General features: G+C 33.2%; 3 protein-coding genes across 3 annotated transcripts; 2 read left to right on the forward strand and 1 right to left on the reverse strand.

Annotated features, from left to right (window-relative positions):
* Window positions 1–1,307: 1,307 nt before the first annotated feature.
* LOC145592804 (uncharacterized) lies at window positions 1,308–5,627 on the forward strand. Its single transcript, XM_081649311.1, has 8 exons — window positions 1,308–1,732; window positions 2,740–2,784; window positions 2,932–3,061; window positions 3,437–3,506; window positions 3,599–3,647; window positions 4,848–4,945; window positions 5,056–5,194; window positions 5,366–5,627. Exons 1-8 carry the CDS (start codon window positions 1,379–1,381, stop codon window positions 5,510–5,512), a joined length of 1,032 nt encoding a protein of 343 aa, XP_081505437.1. The 5' UTR covers window positions 1,308–1,378; the 3' UTR covers window positions 5,513–5,627.
* Window positions 5,628–7,395: 1,768 nt separating this feature from the next.
* Window positions 7,396–9,974, forward strand: LOC145591278 (small ribosomal subunit protein eS7-like). The gene is made up of 6 exons (XM_081647689.1): window positions 7,396–7,467; window positions 8,323–8,407; window positions 8,508–8,581; window positions 8,672–8,795; window positions 9,330–9,512; window positions 9,617–9,974. The coding sequence occupies exons 2-6, from the start codon at window positions 8,333–8,335 to the stop codon at window positions 9,734–9,736; spliced, it is 576 nt and encodes a 191-aa protein (XP_081503815.1). The 5' UTR covers window positions 7,396–7,467; window positions 8,323–8,332; the 3' UTR covers window positions 9,737–9,974.
* A 1,184-nt stretch (window positions 9,975–11,158) lies between these two features.
* LOC145591279 (mannose-6-phosphate isomerase 2-like) lies at window positions 11,159–15,160 on the reverse strand. The gene is made up of 5 exons (XM_081647690.1): window positions 14,181–15,160; window positions 13,711–13,878; window positions 13,066–13,278; window positions 12,156–12,413; window positions 11,159–11,661 (listed from the first exon to the last, which is right to left on the reverse strand). The coding sequence occupies exons 1-5, from the start codon at window positions 14,658–14,660 to the stop codon at window positions 11,344–11,346; spliced, it is 1,437 nt and encodes a 478-aa protein (XP_081503816.1). The 5' UTR covers window positions 14,661–15,160; the 3' UTR covers window positions 11,159–11,343.
* Window positions 15,161–20,007: the final 4,847 nt, after the last annotated feature.

Here is a 20,007-nt window from a genome sequence, read left to right on the forward strand (position 1 = left end):
CATCCCTAGATAAAATGATCATGGGAACTGATCCAAAGGTTTCTTGTTCTCAAAACCCACCTTCATTTTTCATTCCCACAACAAACATGAGATTTGTTTCAAGTTGTTAAAAAAAATAAAAAAAAAATAAAAAAACCATGAAACAACATATCCGAAAGAAATTGCATTCCTTATTTTCCCTAATATTACAAGTGGCTCCTTATTAGTATTGTAGGATTTTGCAACAAAAAAGATCGGGTCTAAAGTCATGTCAAGGAAATTGGTTGACAACAATCGGATTGGATAAATGTTGGTTTTGGATGAATTTATTGAATTGGAATGGTTTCGTTATTTTTTTATACTTTATAATTAGTGTTTGGTCCACAACTCCACATACTAAGTAAATTTTGAGTTGGTAGGAATATGCACACCCTTACTTGAAAAAAGAATATGTGTGAGGAGTTGAGGATGACACTCGTACAATAATTAATACTTTGTATGTTTGATATATTTTTCTTTTATCATGTTTGTGATTTCTCTACATCAAGAACCCTTTAATTCCGCCAAATTATGACAAGAGAATTACATGAAATTAGAGCAATTCAAAAATTAAAATTATCAAATGCATAAATATTTGCAACATGTCAAACAATGAAGAGAAAATAACGAGTAAGAGTTTCATTCATTCATTGAATATATGTAGGAGCTAGTTGGGCAGGTGGTAAGGGTGACGTCTAGGTAGAGTGTTTGTGGTTGAGATGACCATATGGCCTAGTTAGGGCTTGCTTTATCATGATCCACTTATACCGTCCCTTAAATGGGTTAATCAGCTTTGACCCAATGTCAAACCAACTCAACTTGACTCCATTTGGGAATTGTGCCCAAATTGAAATCGAAGCCAATGAACTCGGCTAAGTTCGAATATTTAAAATATTACGGTGTTTATTCTGTGTGGCCGGGACTACTTATTCAGAGGTCTCACTCGGTCAGGGGTTACTTATTCATGGGTGATTTACTGAGTAACACCAATATAAGTAATCTCTGTAGCCACATATAAAAATTTGTGAAATTATAAACAAACTAAAACATTTAAATCTACTTGCCGACTCATAAAACTTTCCAAGACCATCATAATTTACAACTATTTAGGTGCCTAAACTAACCCGTATAATAAACTCACAAACTAATTAGATGCGATTCCATGTCTAGATTTTCCAACCCAACCCAACCTAACCTAGCTTAGGCCGGCTCGATGGCTACCTCTAGTAATTGTTTTGTTGTAAATAGCAACTCCATCCCAAGACTTCCAAGTTCTATGACCGAAAGAGCCGATTAGCCGAAGATAAATTCCAATTTCAATTTCGTCACAAACTCACAATAGCTTACTTCCTACATAAAAATGGCAGCTACAATCTGTCTCCCTTCATTTCCTCTCTCCAAAACCTTCCCACAATCCACTAAAATGACAGTAAAACCCCTGGCAATTCTCAGCCCAACTGGGTACAAAATGGGAGTGCAATACGAGCTAAAACAAGGGCAGAATCGTCGCTTTCACGAGCTCTCATCTGGGTTAAAAATGGAGGTAATTTCCCAGAAGAAACAGAAAAAGAAAGAAGATGAAGAGGAGAGAGAAAGTCCGCCGCTTGTATTTGTCCATGGTAGTTTCCATGGTGCTTGGTGTTGGGCTGAACATTGGTTGCCTTTCTTTTCTCATCATGGCTTTGACTGTTTTGCCCTCAGCTTGCTAGCTCAGGTCAGTGCTCTTCTCAATTTTTGGTAATTTAAATTTGAGATGAATTTTTGGCTTTGTTCATGGCTTAATATCATGAAAATTGAAAAGGGTAATTGTATAGTATACTTATTTTTTAGCTTATATAATTCCTAGATTATATTGGCATCTTGATTCTTGTGGTTTTTGGTGATGATTGTATTGCTATTAGTTTGATAAAATTGTTTATGATAACAATCGTGACTTGTTGTACTAATGTACTGTTTCTTTTGCCTCTCTTGAATAAAATTGGGGTGTATTTTTTTGTATGTATTGGGTTTGAGTATGTTGCATATGGTGCATTTGCACTTATGCAAGTGATTTATCATAATTCTAAAATATATGTATGCCCTGTAAAAGTCATCAAATTCGTGGCACGAAAGTAAAATACTACATTTGATCACTGGGATTGTGTTAAATTTTAGCTTATTGAAAGCTGATGATTATATATCAATGGGACACTGTAGAATAGGATGCTAGATTAGTATAGAAGTATGTTGTTGGATGATAACAGGTCAGGCTGAGCTCAAGGTCAGGGACTCAGGGTAGGTAGCTTTGCTTCTAACACTTACATCTACATGAGTTATATCTCAGCTCGAGCCTAGAATGAATAGCTCGGGAAAAATTTCAATATAATTTTAAACTCAAATTTGAGAATAGCAATAAGAAAAATACGAAGTATAATACATTAATATATTGAGGTTATAAGATTGCTAATAATAAGTCTATGCTTACACTTAAAGACCTCATAAGTATTGTGTAAAGGCAAGTCAAATGTATAGTACCATATACAAAATATTACATATTTAAAGAAACTCTAGCCCGTTAAGTTGAGCTTAGTTTGCTTATATAGTATTTTCGACCTGAGCTCAACTAGGCTCTTATCACCCCTAGGTATTGGATAAGAAAAGTAAGGGATTCTCTCTTCCATCACTAAGCTTGATTGGTTGCTGAAGTGAGTCTTTGCTGATGTGATTTCTGCTTTTGGCCAGGGTGAGAGTGATGCTCCTGCTGATAAAGCTGCTGGCACTCTCCAGGTAATGCATTCGCGGTACCTTCCTCCTCTCTATCCCCTCTTCTGAACATCTGAAGTTTTCCAGCTGCGGCTGTCTAATATATGAAAGCTTATTTTGTACATCTTAATGAGGTCATCTTACTATTCTGGAATCTGTATTGCTCAGTAGACACATGCAGCTGATGTTGCACACTTTATCAAGAAAGAACTTACATCTTCTGCTGTTTTGGTTGGACATTCATTTGGAGGTCTTATCGTTCAATATTACTTATCAAGCCTAGGAAACAAGCAGATGTTAGGTTGTTTCATGTTCCTTCCTTTAGTACCGTACTACCGTCTGTTGTTTCACATAATGTATGAAATCTTGAAGATATTGTGATAGTGTCTTGTTTATTCAACTTTGAGAGATGAAACCTAGCTGTCTCTTCTCTGAGATGTTGTGATGATGTTGCTTTGATAATAATGTTCCTTATATTTGAGAGCATATATTAGTAGCTAGCTGAAGAAAGAGTCGTATCCTTATAAAGAATCAACGTGCATGAAATCATCTAGCAGGAAAATTCAACAATCTTTTTTTCCCAACAGAATTTTATTCACTTGCAAGGTGGTAATTGCATGTTCCATTTTGGAATATGATCAATTATGATTCTAATACTTACGGCCTTTGTTGCTAGATATGGGCAATCAACACCCAGATCTTGCGGGAGCTGTACTTGTTTGCTCTGTGCCACCGTCGGGTAATAGGTGATGATTTTTCCTTCCCCTCTCGTTACTATTCTTTTATAAGCTACCTTTTCTAATTATTTTAATAGTATCTTGTTACTTTTGTTGTGTAGTGGCTTAGTGTGGAGATATCTCTTTTCCAAACCAATTGCTGCTTTCAAGGTATTGCATTCTCTTAGTATTTGTCATACTGGTCTTTGCCTGCTTCTTAGGCTTTATTGATTTAATTCAATCATTTTACGCTATTATGGGATTAAGGCTTTGATTGATTTTACGCTGTTAAATGATTGTCAGAAACCAGCATTATAGTAGATATTTTTATTTTTTTTTAATAATAAACCTCATAAATCATGGTCATGCTGTCATGCATGCATAAGTTTTTTTTCCCTTTCCTATTAGGATCTCTAAACCCCCTTCCCGAGTTGATGTCTGTGCCTTTTTTTTTTTATTTGACGAATATCTGTACCTTTACTGTTTAGTTAAATATTTTTAGTATCAGAAGCACCTGTTAGAAAATCTACAATACTCATAATTTACTTTGTACTCCGTAATTGGTGTAATATGTGTCGCTGAAACTTACAGAAAAAGTTGTTGACTAGTGGAAACACTTTGAAAACCTTGCAATAACTCTTTTTATTACAAAATACAAACCATGGGTCATACCAGCTGTTACAGTGAGCTAGAAAAGTAATTACCTCCAAAATTCTTATTGAAAGGATGCAAGGATCAAGTTTTTGTCTAGGATGACAGTATCTTACCTTCCTAGTTTGGAGCAACTCTGAACTGATGTTGTAGTTGAGGACTTGAAGGGAATTTCATAGCTCGAAAGTTCTTCTGAACTTGTGCATCAACTTATTGAGCAAAATTATGGCGTAAAAAATAAATTAAAGAAACACCTTGCTCCACCCTTAGAAAACCAATTCTAATTTCAAATCTGCAGAATGCTGCTACAAATTGTAGTACAAATGATTAAAGGGGTTGGGATTGGTCCAATGCTTCATTGGTGTCTGCATGCCAGGTGCCACCTCCTAGTCCATCACTAATCACTCTTCCTCCCTGTAATCTGACTATATTGCCTATCTATGCCAAAACTACTAGTACCTCTGTCAGGACAAGATGTACTTGGTGTTTGTCAACTACAAAGTACTTTACTATAATTTTATTGTTCATTTCTATCCCGATCTCAATCATCAATTTTAACTGGCCTATACTGTATTTGGTCCAACTTATTTGAGTTACAGTAAAACCACTTTGTTAAATTTAGTTGGGTGACCATTCTGCTAATGCCTCCCTCTCCTTTCAAACCCCAAATGTGATGTTGTGTAACAATGAAAAATCTTAATTACATTCTACTTTTGGCAGGTAACTCGCAGCTTAGCGGCAAAAGCTTTTCAGACCGATTTGTCACTTTGCAAGGAAACATTTTTCTCCACGCAGATGGACGACAACCTGGTCCAAAGGTAGCTGGATAGCTTGCCTTATTGAACATGCTTGTTATGCACACTCCATGTGATATCCAACTTAGCTTTGCATTGTGTTCTTAAGATCTCCAACTTTGCTGATACTCCAGGTATCAAATGTTGATGAAAGAGAGCTCAAGGCTGCCTTTGTTTGATTTGAGGAAGCTAAACGCTTCCCTTCCTGTTCCTTCAGTGCCTGAGTCTTCTGTTAAAGTTCTTGTTGTGGGTGCAAGAGATGACTTCATAGTGGTATAATTGTTTTTTAATATGCTCCTTAATTTTCACGTCATCTCTTATAATCCACATTCTACACTAGATGATATGCACCTAGGTCCTCCGCTTTTGCTGGTTTTGTTTCTTGTTCTATGATTTTATTTGTCATTAAAAAAGTGGGATGATTAATAATTAATATCCTTGTAGGATGCCAAAGGGCTTGATGAAACGGGTAAATTCTATGGTGTCTCTCCCGTCTGCGTGGATGGAGTTGCACACGATATGATGCTGGATTGTTCTTGGGAAAAAGGTGCCAATGTTATTCTTTCCTGGTTAAGGACTATTGACTCCTGAGACAAGGGATTTTTTTTTTTTTTTTTTTGTTATGGTTTATTTTAGTTCAGTGGCTTCTTAGAAGCCCAGTTAGTTGTAAACTTGTAATTAATCAAACATTGCATGGTTAACTTTTTGTTCTGGAATTTTATTGTTGGTAACCTTCAATCATCTGTCAAGTGGTTCTAAGCTTCTAACTATAACCAAGAACTATGTGTAGTAGACTTGTGACTTTATCAGACGAGTAATTGATTGCGTGTTTTCTTTAGCATAATCACTGCATCAAGCAAGTAAGCAACAATAGAGGATAGTAACCATTAATACATCAGGATAGCAAGGTAAAGCTCCATTGTTACAATCCTCGATCTATTCTTTAGCATATATCCAATGGAGCTTTTCTTTGCTTCTTTAGAATTCTCCAAATGAACAAACGAGCATAAAAATAGCCTTGTGGCATTAATTTGGAATAACGAAGTAGTTATTGCCTTAATGGTTTGCAAGTTACTTATCAATATATTACTTGCTAGAAAAAAAAGGATATTGTTCCGCGTACTCTCGAGGTTTTAAAAAAAATCACCATGTACCTTTGAAAACTTTCAAATGCACCATGTACCCTTAAGGTTTGTAAATAAATGCACCAAATACACTAATCCTCCAACAAATGCACATATCATTTACTTATTAAATTGAAATCATGCCCACAATTACTTTTAGTAAAACCGCCTAAAAGTATAAATTATATCAAAATTTGAACTCCATCGATCATTCTAAATCCTAAACTTTTGGGTGTGAAACTGAATTTGCTTTATTAGTTAAGTTTACTTTATAATTAAATGGTTTAGCATTATAGTAGCATTAAACTGTAATAATTTAATAGAATTTGATGTTAAGCGGGTCTCAATTTAACAAAATTAACATTTATTGTAAGTTTAAGGGTATTTGGTGCACGCTTTTACATACCTCAAGGGTATAGTGTGCATTTAAAAATTTTCAGGGGTACACGGTGCATTTTTTAAAACCTCAAGGGTACATGGAACAATTTCCCTATAATCTATTCATGTTGACTTGATCAAACTCATTAGAATCATATCTAAACGGTACTTAAGTCTAGATACTCGGATAGAATAAAATTATATCGAAAACTGAATACGGCTAGTATTCTATAATAAAGCTATTCGTATTAATTGTCAAATACTTAGAAATCACCCAACCATGACTTTCCACTCCCACACTACTTAAACCGAATGACTGGGTTCTAACCTACTAAAATAATACTTCCTTCGTTTCAAATTAAATTTCCAGTTTGATTTTTGCATGCATTAATCAAACACATCACATTAACCAATGTTGATGATTTATACATAAGATCAAATAGATTTATGTGAATACTTGCCAAACCTCTTCAATACATAGTCTTCTATATTAACTTCGGGCCTGTTCACATTTACTGAACTGAGTTGAAGTGAACCGAATTGATTGGAGCTGGACTGAACTGAACTGATTGGAGCTGAAATGAATATTTTATGAGAGAATGAAATTAGGAGCTGAAATGAACTGAATTGAATTGAACTGAAATTAAGTTGTAGTGAATAGGTTATTCTTATACTCCGTACTAGTAGTTCGTATTTAAAAATAATTAAATATATTATTGGTTAAAGTTTCACATTGACAAGTCAAACAAGAACAATTTTTTGAAAAAATTAGTATTTGAAACTTAGGGCTTCTTATAAAAAATAAGTTCATAAACCCGAAAACCCAAATAAGTAAAAATGGGCCAAGCCCAGGAGAGAGAAAAGCCATGAATCGTAGCCGTCGATCTCTAGGGTAAATAACTCTCCATCTAAAAAAGAGGCTTCTCATATAAACCCTACATTTCAGCCTTCAACCCTTCTCTGTTCTCTCTCTCTATTTGCAGCAGCTTCTCTTCCTCCCCTACTAGGGTTTTTCTCTCTCCTCCCTGAGATCCCCGACTTCTGGTACGTATTCTTACTTTCTGGGTATTCTTATTCTTCAATTGGGTTGTATTCAGATTCTGGGTTCGTTCAATGCATTTCGTTTTTAGTTTTTGTGTTTGGGTTTAGTGAAATGTAGAATTGGATTTGTATACTATGCTCGAGTTTTTATAAATTTTGATTCTAGGGTTTAGAAGTTGGAAATTTTGCATCTTTGATTGGTTTGATTATCTGGGTTTAATTTACTGCGTTTTAATATTATGATGTTAGATTTAATGAAATTGTTCTTTTTATTGTTTTCGGCTTCGATTATTAGAATTGTATTTATTTTGATTTCATGGTTTTATTTTGCTATTTGGGAGAAATTATGATATGAGTTTTTGCTGGAATTACTTGGTAGTACCGTTGGAAACTTAGAATTAGCATTCATTATCTAAGAGAAGTATTTAGAATTTAATGTAATGATGGAGTTTTTAGTAAATTGAATAATTTGTAAGATGATAGTCTGATAGATTTGTATTATGGGCTTAATATATGAAAATGGGTTGCCTTTTCACTCAAATGTTAGACATTGTTTTTACTGATAAGACCCAATCAGTAGGTCCCTTGAATCATTGTGGACCATTATAAATTATAACCATTTTATGTGCATTGTACCAGTGGCAACGGTTTGATTATTATGGGATCATGCGTTGGACAATTTGGGGTTAGAATAAGGCTATTTTGGTTTTGTAGGATCATCTAGCTTAGAATTGGTGCATTTTGAAATCTAGTGCTATGTGTAATAGTCGAATGCTAGTTTATTTTAAGATGGAATTTGCCAGTGAAGTACTGTGTGACTTGAGCTGATTTGTGTTGTCCTTTGTTTCTGTGTTTCAGCTTTGTCAAAATGTTTACTTCTTCGAGGAAGATTCAGAAAGATAAGGGTGTAGACCCAACTGAGTTCGAGGATACTGTTGCTCAGGTAGCGTTTGCTTACATTAAGCTGCTTTATTGTTATGTGACTAGTTGTGAATACATTCACTGAGAAACGAGCTGTAATTGAGGATTAATTATTTTTATAGGCTATTTTTGACCTCGAGACCACCAACAAGGAGCTCGGACTTGATTTGAAGGATCTGTTTATCAACTCTGCTGCGTAAGTGCTGCTTGATTTGTATGCTCATGACGTGATAGATCTTTGTTTGCTTTGAGGTTTTTGATAATTTTTTTTTTAATCAATGTATAGTCAGGTTGACATTTCCAACAACAAAAAGGCTGTTGTTATCCATGTCCCTTACAGATTGAGAAAATCTTTCCGCAAAATTCACAGCCGGTTGGTGAGAGAGCTTGAGAAGAAGTTCAGTGGCAAGGTAACTTCAACCTGCATTACTTTATTGCTTATAAAGTTTGTTGGGTAGAATTTGTCCATTTATTTTTTGTGCCTTCCATTGAAAACAGCCTTTAGTTATTTCCAATATGGCTATGTAAGATTAAGCTGTATGAACTGTTGATAAGCATCATATTAGGATTGTGCTTTATTTTCTAACTAGGATCTATTATTGTGCTGTTTGATCACTTCAAGTATGGTGTTTTGTATGGACATCTACTTTGACAGTGCGCTTATTCATGTATTCTGGTGGTCTATTTGTAGTCTTTGGACATCTTGTAGAATTGCTAGTATGATTGCTCCTTTGGTATTAGCTTCTGTTACTGGCTAGCTTAGCTGGCAATTATGTTCTTGGGTGGCTTTCTCTTGGTTATATCTGATGTCTCCAAATTAAACATTTTTAGTTTGACATTTATTAGGTAGAGTTATGTGGTCGAATATTACAGTGTTAATTTTGAGTTATGTTTGATTTGTTTTTCTTACCTTTTTGTCCATTCTTATCCTTCTATCTCTTCAGGATGTCGTCTTCATTGCCACCAGAAGGATTGTGAGGCCCCCAAAGAAGGGTTCTGCAGCCAAGCGTCCTAGATCCCGTACTCTCACTTCAGTGCATGAGAACATTCTTGAGGACCTTGTGCAGCCTGCTGAGATTGTTGGAAAGCGTTGCAGATACCGTCTAGATGGATCCAAGATCATGAAGGTATTATAAGACTTGCATGTATATTTAACTGCACTGTGTTCAGAAGCTCAGGTTTTGAATGTTTGTTTACGTGTTTTGATGTAAAACTGATTGTTGATGGGCAGGTATTCTTGGACCCCAAAGCCAAGAACGACACAGAGTACAAGCTAGAGACATTTTCTGGCGTCTACAGGAAGCTTTGCGGAAAGGATGTAGTTTTTGAATACCCTAATCCAGAGGCTTAAGCTTGCAATCAGGATGTCATCAGAGTTTTGTGCTACCAATTGCAAATCTCGTCTATTTTTCTCTTTAAGATAGTACTACTTATTAAGTTTTGATCCACCTTGAATTGCATTGTTAATTAGGAACAGAAGTACAATTATGAAATTTTCTCTTCTGCCAAAGATTTTGAGCTTTTGAAAGTGTTTGTAGAACATCTATCTTTTTTGGAGCTAAAACTGCTAGCCTACTATGGTTTCTTGATGATGTTCGTGTCCTAAACAACCTTGTTCATGTCCTGCATATTTGCACCGCTGTTTGTTTTTATTATGCAAATATAGTTGGGGATTGTAGCATGGGTTGTTGAAAGTATAATTGGGTGTATGGTTTTTATAAGTAGAAATTCTATACTGTTGTCTCTGAAAGCAATTGTGCTTTGGTTTGAAGGTTAGAAAAAATGTTTATTGATTCTCCAAATCTTCTGCCTCTAAAGGCTAAGCAAACTGGGCACTGGCTCATCTTTTTCCTCTGATATATCCCAACTGGGAAACTGGTTGAATCTGTTATTGTGTTTGAGAAAATCATTGGATCTATATTTTAATTTAATTTGAATGATATAGTTTTATGGAGTAATTGTATCTGGTTGTTTTTATGTGAACTTGTTGAAGTCACTGTTCTTAGATGTGGCAATCATCAAAAAGCAGGCCAGACATGTCTGTTAGTAGTTAATTGATAGGTTGCCAATTAATTGTGAATTGATATTTGGTTAATCTTTTAACATTATATTAGTTTTCCAACCACGATGAAAGCGGCACTAATTGCTACTTTGATGTTATGTTAGTTGAATTAGTAGTACTAACTGAATACCTCAATTGTGCACTGCAAAAATTTGTATATTATGAATGTTTTTTTTTTTTTTTTTTTTTTCTTCTAGTGACATCACTCGCAAGTCGCAACTTCTGATGGCAAATCTTCACTTGGATGAAAATGACAAACCATTTAGGGCTAGTTTTTATCAAATTACTCCGTATGTTAAATCATACTTCGTACTCGGTTTTTCAAGCCAATTTACCCTTTTATCTTCAGCATCTTGAACATGCAATGAATTTGCAGTAATGAGTTAGCAATATCTTTAATCATCAATAGTCAAAAGTAATTTATGTAAATAGTGTGATGATCTAACATGTAAAGTAGTAAGAAATGTAGAATGTGGTAATCCAGTTGGACCGTGAAAGAGAAAGCTCAAAACCACGCAATGTTTTCTCAAATCACACAATTTATATACTTAGTGCGTTTCAAAATACGTAGTACTTCCACAATTCATTAGCTTAACTCTGGCAAAAAAATTTCACTTTAAGTTTGCATTATCTATAATAGTACATCGATCAGAGCAAATATATTTGTGCAGATGGGAAGCAAACTAAACACAAGACAAAAGAGGAAGGAGATGTAAGAAATTTCTCTTACTACTTTTTACTATATATATATTTTTTTTTGTGTAGCATGTGTACAACAGAAGCCCTTTTGCTAAAATCAACAAATACATAGATACATTAATCTCAGAATAGTGAAATTATGATGCATTAGGGGCTGCCAAAAAAAATCTGAAAAATTATGCAACTTAGCCTTCAGATCACAAGAATTTACTGTTCACTCCAGCTCGGTAGAGTTGCAACCTTCTACCAGAAGATTCTATGGTTATCTTCGTATTCGCTGGTGCAAATAACACATCACCTACTCTTACCATCTCCGCAGAAAAGGCTGTTTTGATTATTCCAGACCCTTCAGTGACCAAAAATAAGGATGGACCAGCCATTGACGGAAACTTTGTCGATTTTCCTTCAGGAAGATCACAATGATCAACCTCAAACTCTTCAAATGGAGGACGGTACCTTTTTGTGAGTCCATTAGTACCCTCTACATTGAAGCCCCTAAGTATATTAGGTCGGCCCTGAAAATCAGATGAGTACAGTCAGATATATTACTTTGATGATATGCAGTACTACTATGTCTTATCACAGCCCATAATTGCTTGTGTGTACAACTTCCTATCAAAAACCGAGTTTCATCAATACGATTCAAACTAAAATTGAAATGAGGAAAACACAATTTGGCCAAGAACAACACAGAAAACTTTGCCACCCTAAACCTGTCATAAATACTACTGTAACCTACATGAAATGATAATAGTATAAAACTGTTAAATAAAACTAAGATTCATGCACCAAAAAATGTACTGAGAAGCCGAGTGTGAAACCATTATCTAAAGGAAGTGATCAGAAAAATACAGAAGTATCAGAGGAGTTTAAAGCACTGATATTCCCCACCTAAGTACCAACACATCACTCAGGGATTGCACCAAGAACAATGCAAACTAAAACTAAATTCTAGTACTCCGTAGTAAAGCAGGATTCAAATATTCAAGCAAGTAAACCAAGAGCTTACCAGTTTGTATGTGAGCATATCACATAATGTTTTAACATCCCTCTTTTTGGGTGTTAAACCAGCCCGAACAACATTATCTGAAGTTGCCATACACTCAATGCAATCACCAGATACATATGCATGTAGTTCATTTGCCCCCAAGCATAATGCTTCACCAGGGTTTAGCGTTACATAGTTCATAAGGAAAGCTGCCAGCACACCCACATCACCCGGATACTCCTTTTCAAGCCGTAGGACCAGCTTCTCCTCTGATGTTAACTGATTGATATAAGAGAAAATGTCATTAGATCAATAGCTTCACAAGGACCCACATAAGTGAGGAAAATAATTGTATCTTGATGAATAGAACAATAAAGCACATGTGCTAAACACATATAAGGGATTCCATCACAAACAGTAGATTCTAAAATATACAGAACTATGCCAAATCTGCATCAGATAAGCTAACAGAGGCATAGGTCTAAACATTTTCAAGACTGAGCAAGCCTTCATTGACAACAAATAAAACAGGACATAGGTAATTTCAGTAAAACATCCTCAAAAGCAACAAGCTAAATTCATCAACCAACTCAAAAAAAGAAAATTAACAAACACTGCACCCGTGATATGATGAAAAACCAGTTGTTACTGTTTACCAAAAAAAAAAAAAAAAAAAAAAAAAAAAAAAAAAAAAAAACAGTTGTTACATTAAAACAAACTCAATGTGCGTCAGACATCAGGCTCACAAATTGCATAATGGCCCTTTTCTACATTGATAATTGAATCAGGACCCAGTTTCTTACATACTACTATACAAATTAGAGCAATAAGATTTGCCAAAAGTATTTCAAAATCTGCCATTACATATTTAAAAAACTAAGAGCAACATGAAATGAAGTAAAACACAAAACCAATAAGAAAAATAACATACCTCATCCTTCTTCCTCAGACGAGGAATCAACTGAGACAGCACCTCAGCAATCACATGCTCACTTGCTGACATAATTTGAGTAAACAGCTGTTTCAAGGCAATTTTAACTGTATCTTCCCCATCTTCTGGGGTAATGTTCAGCAGCTGATCCACAACTGCAGCACCAACCAATTGTGATATTTCTGGAACACCTTTAAGAATCCTTTGGAGTTCCTGAGGTACAAGAGGAAACTAATGCATTAGCCAAAACGATTTTATCTTACAAGTGATTCATCGATTTCTTAGAATCAAGGGAGGTGGAGATTGCACTTCTAAGAGATTACTTAAGAAACAACATCATAAAGAAAAAGACACAACAAATGGTCCAAAAAACAAAAGATGTATAAGCCAAGAAGACAAAAGTTTATCAATTATGTACGAGTTTATATACTGTATTTAATTATACACTACTAAATCAAATAAACAGCAACACATGAGCTCCATATAAAAACTCTTTATGACAAGTCTAAACAGCCAAGACTTCTAGTTAACTACAGTCTACAGAATAAGTTTCAAACACTTGATTTCAATAGAAAGTTAACTCCTGAAAAATCAGATAATCAGCTATAGAGATTAATGAAAAGGAAACTCGGGCAAGCTTCATACCTCGATACTGACAAATCCGCAAAGGATCTCAAACTTTGTTACTGCAAGAGCCATTTCTGGCTTATGATTGCCATCCTTGTAAACAAGTGGGTCCCTAATGTGCAATTTCTTAGCCAACTCCTTGCATGGGTGAGCTTGTATTGACAGTGTCTTTGCGACCGACAACGCCTACAATGTTCAAAATAGCAACATTACAATCAAATTCATCCTTTTAATCACAGATTAACCAAATACAATCCCATGAGTCCATAAAAATGTAAAGGTAAACATAATTCACAACATAAACTTCCACAAAAATCATAAGTAATTAGTCCATAAAAATGTAAACAGTATACAAAATTCACATGCAAATTTCTCCAAAACTCAAACAAACATTGAATTTCCAATTAAGCAATCTAATAAACATGCAATTCAGCAAGATCAATAAATTAAAATGAAATTAAAAAAACCCAAAATCAATAGAATTTTACCTTAAACAAAAAGGGTAGATCATAACCCCACTTGTCAACAACCTTATGACCAAGCACATTAGGGTTCTTCTCAATCCAAGACTTGAGAGTGTCACCCTCAAAATCCCCAAATTTGCTATTCTTAGCACCAAATCCATTTGCAAAAATATTCCCTTTTTTGAGCACATGAGATGGACCAGATTCATGAGTACCCATCCAAAATTCAGCATAGGGTTTGTTTGGATCCAACTTATTACCCTCAGAATTGGCACTAAACAATCTATAAACCTCAGAATCACTCCCAATTTTACCCCAATCATAATTTTTCACAGAACATTTCAGCCTCTGAAGCCTATGCTCATTCCAGAAAACACCATCATCAAACGCCATTACCCCTTTACTCTTCTTCTTCAACAATGAAACCAAACAAATCAGAACAAAAATCAATGAAATTGGTAGAAAAGTTAAATATGAAACATCATCTGCAAACTCGACAGTCATTGAGAAGAAATTTAAAAAATTAAAAGAAAAAAACCCCAACAAAATTCAAATAAAACCCAGAAATCAAAATTCAAAAAGAATGAATTTTGAAAAAGAATTCCTAAAATCGATTGATACCCACAAATGTAGATGATGTACTGAAGTGAAATTAGGGATTGATTGTTGATAGATGGTTAGAGAGGAAGAAGGGGGTGTATTGAAAACAATGGAAATTGTGTGTCATTGTTAAAACAAATGTTTGGGTTTTATATAGAAAAGGAAAAAAAGTGAGAAATTGATGTAGAAAGAAAGAAGAATTGGAAGATTGAGATCCAGAGGATGTGTTTGTTTGTGTGGTATCGTAGGAGAGAGAAAGAGATGAGTAATTTGAAAGGTATGAAATGAAACAAGGACAAACAAAATTAAGGGTTTAATTAAATTTGTTCTGTATTGAAAAAGAAAGAATTAAATTCTGTAAAAATAGTCAGAAAATTGAGATTGAAGAGAGAGGATTAGGAGGAAGAAGAAGAAGAAGATGGAGTTGAATGAAGAGGGTCGGTGGGGTGAAAAAAGGGGGGAAATAGGCAGTTGAGTCGTTGGAAAGGGATGACGAAAGATATTTTGCAGTAATTTTTTTCCGGTAAAAAAAATGATTTTTTTAACAGATTTAATATTTTAATGGTAAAAAAATTGATTTTTTTTAATCCTGGCTTTTGGGAAGGAGATAGATTGATGATGTGCCGTATACGGTGTACTTATTATTTGGATAAGAATGATGAATGGGAAAGTACGAGTAATTTTCTTTTTGGGTGAGAAGGGAAGTAATTTTATGGAATAAAAATATAAAATGTATTTAAGGAAAGTATATTCATGTAGTCAACGCGTATTGAAGAAATTATAAATAAAAAACATTGTACATGCTGTATAATTTTGTGGATTAAAATGTATGGTAAATTTAAGGAAAGTATATTTATGTAGTTAACGCGTTTTCAAGAACTTATAACATACATTGAATGTACAGTACTTTGTAATATTTTCCATTAAAATGAGCTTTATGTAGTCAACATGTTTTTACAAACTTATAAGGAAAGTAATTTTGAGGAGTAAAATGGAGTACTATATTTAAGGAAGGTATATTTATGCAGGCAACGTGTTTTTAAAAATTTATAATGGCAAATTAAGAGAAAAAACATAACACCGTTAATATAGAGGGAACAATCATGAAATTTAGTTTTTGATATAAGAGAAAAAACATAACACCGTTAATATAGAGGGAACAATCATGAAATTTAGTTTTTGATTTAGGGTGCGATCATCTTTTTTTTTTTTTTTTTTTTTTTTTTCGGGTGTGGTGACTGGTGAGGGGTTGGAGAGGGAAATGACAAATTGTGGAAATTATTTATCTGGACAATGCAAATTGAAAATTTTACAAGATCACACAATTTTTTTTTTCCATAAAAACCAGTCAAAGTATGGTCAAATTTCACTTAAGCTAAAACATGATATTGACCTAGATAATAATTTCACACCAAATAACTACGGCCTCGTTTAACATTGTTGTGGTTTTCTATTTTTTGGTTTTTTGTTTTTCAAAATCATATGATACATGTCATAAAATGAATCAAAAATTATTTAAACTTATTAAAAACATGATAATTTTGAAAACTGACAATAAAAAAGTAGAAACACTTTTTTCTTGTTTCCTGTTTTTAGTTTTTTGTTTTCTAAAAAACAGATTACCAAAAACAATGTCAAACAAGCCCGACAAGTCTATAACAATGGATAACAAAGATAATAATTTCACACCAAATAACTACAAGTCTACAATTACTACTAGTCTACAACAAATAAATTACTCATGGATAACAAACAAATTGTTTTTTTTTTCTTTTTACAATTATCCACGTTATGCTAAAATCCTAAAATAACCAACTTCCTGCAAATTTGGACCGTCAATGGTCGAGTTTCGTTATGTATTGTTCGTGGACTGAATTTTTCTAATGTGGATAGATTTGTTTTTAGTAGTTGTGTAACTATCATTTTTGCACTTTGAGGACGTGGATACTTCGTGTATCGCTAAACACTTTGCGACTATAAAGAATCTACGAAGTAACAAAATTTTCATGACATTATTAGAAATTATACTCCACATAAATGCATCTAAAATTTACTTCTTGAACGAATATTATTATACTATAGAATTATGCTTCAAATCTTTATTGGTCCCACATTGTATACATATATCATATGAGGTTTTATCAAATTTTTTTGACCTCATGTTGCTAGTTTGCTACTAATAACTTGATAAATACGAAGTAATACGGAGTATTATATAAAAATAAATTTAATATGTATAATGATTAAAGTAGTGTGTCATCTAACATGATACATACATACTTAAATTGTTGCAATTTTAAGGAAGTCGGATTTTTCTTATAATAATGAAAATGTGTGATGATAGTCAAATGGCTAGCATTCTACCGGCCAATTTGTTTATAGAGTGCTGGCCACATCTTCATGAGATTTAAGTTACATTATTATACATTCATAAATAGGGAATATATTAGCTAAATATGAGATTTATGAGAGGATATTAAAATTGTTAACCAACTAGTTACTTTAGAAGATTAATGTTACATGATATGATCACCAAAAAGGATCAATTAATAGAAAATAAAGTCTTTATCTATTGCTTCAAACATATTTAATGCGATTGAAATTATATTATTGTACAATACCTTTTTTTTTTTTTGGTGTTTAGAGAGTCACAAAGGAGGGGGTGAGAATCGATCCTAGGATCTCCTGAAATCGGGAGAGAAGTTCTAAGCACTTGAGCTATCCGTCACTCTCATTATTGTACAATACTAAGTAAGCTAATAAGTTGCAACAAGCAAATAATTTGATCGGTCAAAGTTTCTAGTCCATAGACTTTTGAACAAATTATTTGGTTATTTGACTTGGTATATAAGTTAGATATAATTCCTAATTGCAGGAATACATACACATAATATAGTCGACCACACTCACATAAAACTAATTACTAAATAAATCAGACCAAACAATATATTATTAATTAATTAATTAATTTGTGTATTATCTATTATCATACAACATGCAATAAATATGATAAATTAGAAAACAAAGGATATAAATAAAATTGTGTAGGCAGTTGTGCACTTGCTGGCATATAAGCACTAAAAGAAGGTTGGAGATGACGCAACTTTGAATTGGCATGCATAGTAACGGTTGTGAGTTGTGAATTGAAGGTAGTTTAATGTAGAAGTTGTAATGATCTTAAACAAGTGAAGGAGTTGACCCTTACAAGTTTGGCAATATATCAATTGCATGCTCAGCTTTTGTGTGTATGAAGATAGCATTGGAATTGCATGTGTTGGGACAAATATTAAGTTTCTATACATTAATTATGTGTTCACACTTAGGGGATTGGAGTTCAAAAAACCAACCCGAACTAGAAAAATGGATTAGAATGAATCGATCGGAGAGAATCGGTCCAGGCTGTAGGTTAAAAAAATTTATCTTTCAATCATCGGTCAAATTTAGTCCAAAATTCCTTAAAAATTTTATCTGGTTCGGATATTAGATTTATTTTTATGTCCGTGTGGATTATTTATAGATTGTTATCATAACTCTCTAACCCTAATACTAATAATCTCTTCCATTAATTATCCAAAGATATCCTTTTGTCACGTACTTACGATTTCATTGGAAATATCAAAATAGACAAGGAAATTGTAGTGATTTTTTATTATTCTTTAGAAGAAAATATATATATGAAGGACTGAATAATAAAGTGTAAACTAAAGAAAAAAATTTGGAATTTATGTTGTTTGTATATCAGTAAATATATATTAAGATACGCAAAAGTTACACAATAATGACTTCGACATCTTGTATGCCGTGGGTTATGGGGTAGAAATGTAGAATGACAAGTTTGTGAAGATCAAAACAAAATAGTTATGGTAAAGATGTTGACAAATGAAGGTACTACAATCTCCATTTTCCAATTATGCATAGTTGTTGATTGTTACTATGCTAATTTAGAAACATTACTTTCCAGAAAGGAACTTCGGATTAAAGATTTTATAAACATATGTCCAAAAAAATACAGAGTAATCATGATCAATTACTGTGTTTTTCTTTCGTTCTCAAAAAATAAATATTTTTGTTTACTTAATTTGTTCGCGTGAAGAGTTATTAAGAATAATATTATTGAAGTTTATGTATCACTCTATTCTTAAGTCTTAACTAAGTATCACCGTTAAATTGTTAAGGTTTTCATTCATCAACTACTACATAAGTAATGTGATACTGTATATATTCCAAATTTTAATTTGTTCTTTTGTATGAGTCTATGTGTTTTTTGTACAAAATTAAGGGTCTCAATTGTATGAATTTGCATATGTCAAAATAAATTTTATAAATTTGTATCTACCATTACTTACAAATTAAACTCATAATAGTAATTAAATAAATAAATAAATATTCAATTAGTACTTTGACTTCAATGAAAAAGACATTACTTCTATTATTCGTGGGTGTGGTTTTACTGGCTTTCCCCTTCAGAAATATATGGAGAAGGAACTCTAGCCCCCCAATTACATCCCAATCACTTTCTAAATTCTTTCCCCTTTTTTAAATTCTTTCCCCTTTTTCTGGTTCAGAATTCATACAATTGTTTTTCCAATTCTCACTCATTTTTTTCTAATTTTTTTAAAAAAATTCTCCATACGTCATTATAACATATCTACCAATACCTATTTGCTACAATATCACTTTCTCATCACTATTATTCCTAATGTGCAAGTTCTAATGTCCTAAGATAAGCAGAAATATGATGAATAAATTGATTAGGCCCTTGATCCGTTGGTGCTAATTAATCGAAAGTTAAGATAATGCTCATCTACAATTAGGTTATTTATTTGCAACTAAGTTATATCGATATGGTTTTAATAATTAAAACTGATTTGAATTTTAGAATGTAAATGAATTTATTTGTTGATGTAATTAAAATTGATTTTACTGAAACCGATTATAGTAATTTGATTAGAACAAAGTCTAAAAAATATTCATTTAATCAACTTTTCTCTATTAATTTTCATTATTTGTGGTATTGTGGATGCCCTACCAATGATATAATAACTAAAGTTAACCCCCAATTAATTTGATTTCCATTTTTTTTTTATAGTATTAATACCTTGATTCACAAGTTGTTCTAGATATGTTACTAAAACAAAAGCTTTACAATTACATCATAAACTTGTCTAGTGAGTAATGACCAAATTAAAGTGGAATTAATAAGCTTGGAAAAAAGAAAAAGAAAAAGGGCTAAAGATCGAATTGAAGAGAG

The sequence above is a fragment of the Chenopodium album genome, chromosome 18 (genome assembly GCF_948465745.1).
Source record: "Chenopodium album chromosome 18, dcCheAlbu1.1, whole genome shotgun sequence".
Classification (NCBI taxonomy): Eukaryota; Viridiplantae; Streptophyta; class Magnoliopsida; order Caryophyllales; family Amaranthaceae; genus Chenopodium; species Chenopodium album.

Excerpts from the sequence above, each read along its gene's own strand:
- LOC145592804 (XM_081649311.1), top strand. The coding sequence starts at position 1,379 with ATGGCAGCTACAATCTGTCTCCCTTCATTTCCTCTCTCCAAAACCTTC. Across the intron at positions 2,785-2,931 it reads AAGCTGCTGGCACTCTCCAG|ACACATGCAGCTGATGTTGC; the intron begins GTAATGCATTCG and ends ATTGCTCAGTAG. Across the intron at positions 3,507-3,598 it reads GTGCCACCGTCGGGTAATAG|TGGCTTAGTGTGGAGATATC; the intron begins GTGATGATTTTT and ends TTTGTTGTGTAG.
- LOC145591278 (XM_081647689.1), top strand. The coding sequence starts at position 8,333 with ATGTTTACTTCTTCGAGGAAGATTCAGAAAGATAAGGGTGTAGACCCA. Across the intron at positions 8,408-8,507 it reads TCGAGGATACTGTTGCTCAG|GCTATTTTTGACCTCGAGAC; the intron begins GTAGCGTTTGCT and ends TTATTTTTATAG. Across the intron at positions 8,796-9,329 it reads AGAAGAAGTTCAGTGGCAAG|GATGTCGTCTTCATTGCCAC; the intron begins GTAACTTCAACC and ends CTATCTCTTCAG.
- LOC145591279 (XM_081647690.1), bottom strand. The coding sequence starts at position 14,660 with ATGACTGTCGAGTTTGCAGATGATGTTTCATATTTAACTTTTCTACCA. Across the intron at positions 13,879-14,180 it reads ATCTACCCTTTTTGTTTAAG|GCGTTGTCGGTCGCAAAGAC; the intron begins GTAAAATTCTAT and ends TGAACATTGTAG. Across the intron at positions 11,662-12,155 it reads ATATGCTCACATACAAACTG|GGCCGACCTAATATACTTAG; the intron begins GTAAGCTCTTGG and ends TCTGATTTTCAG.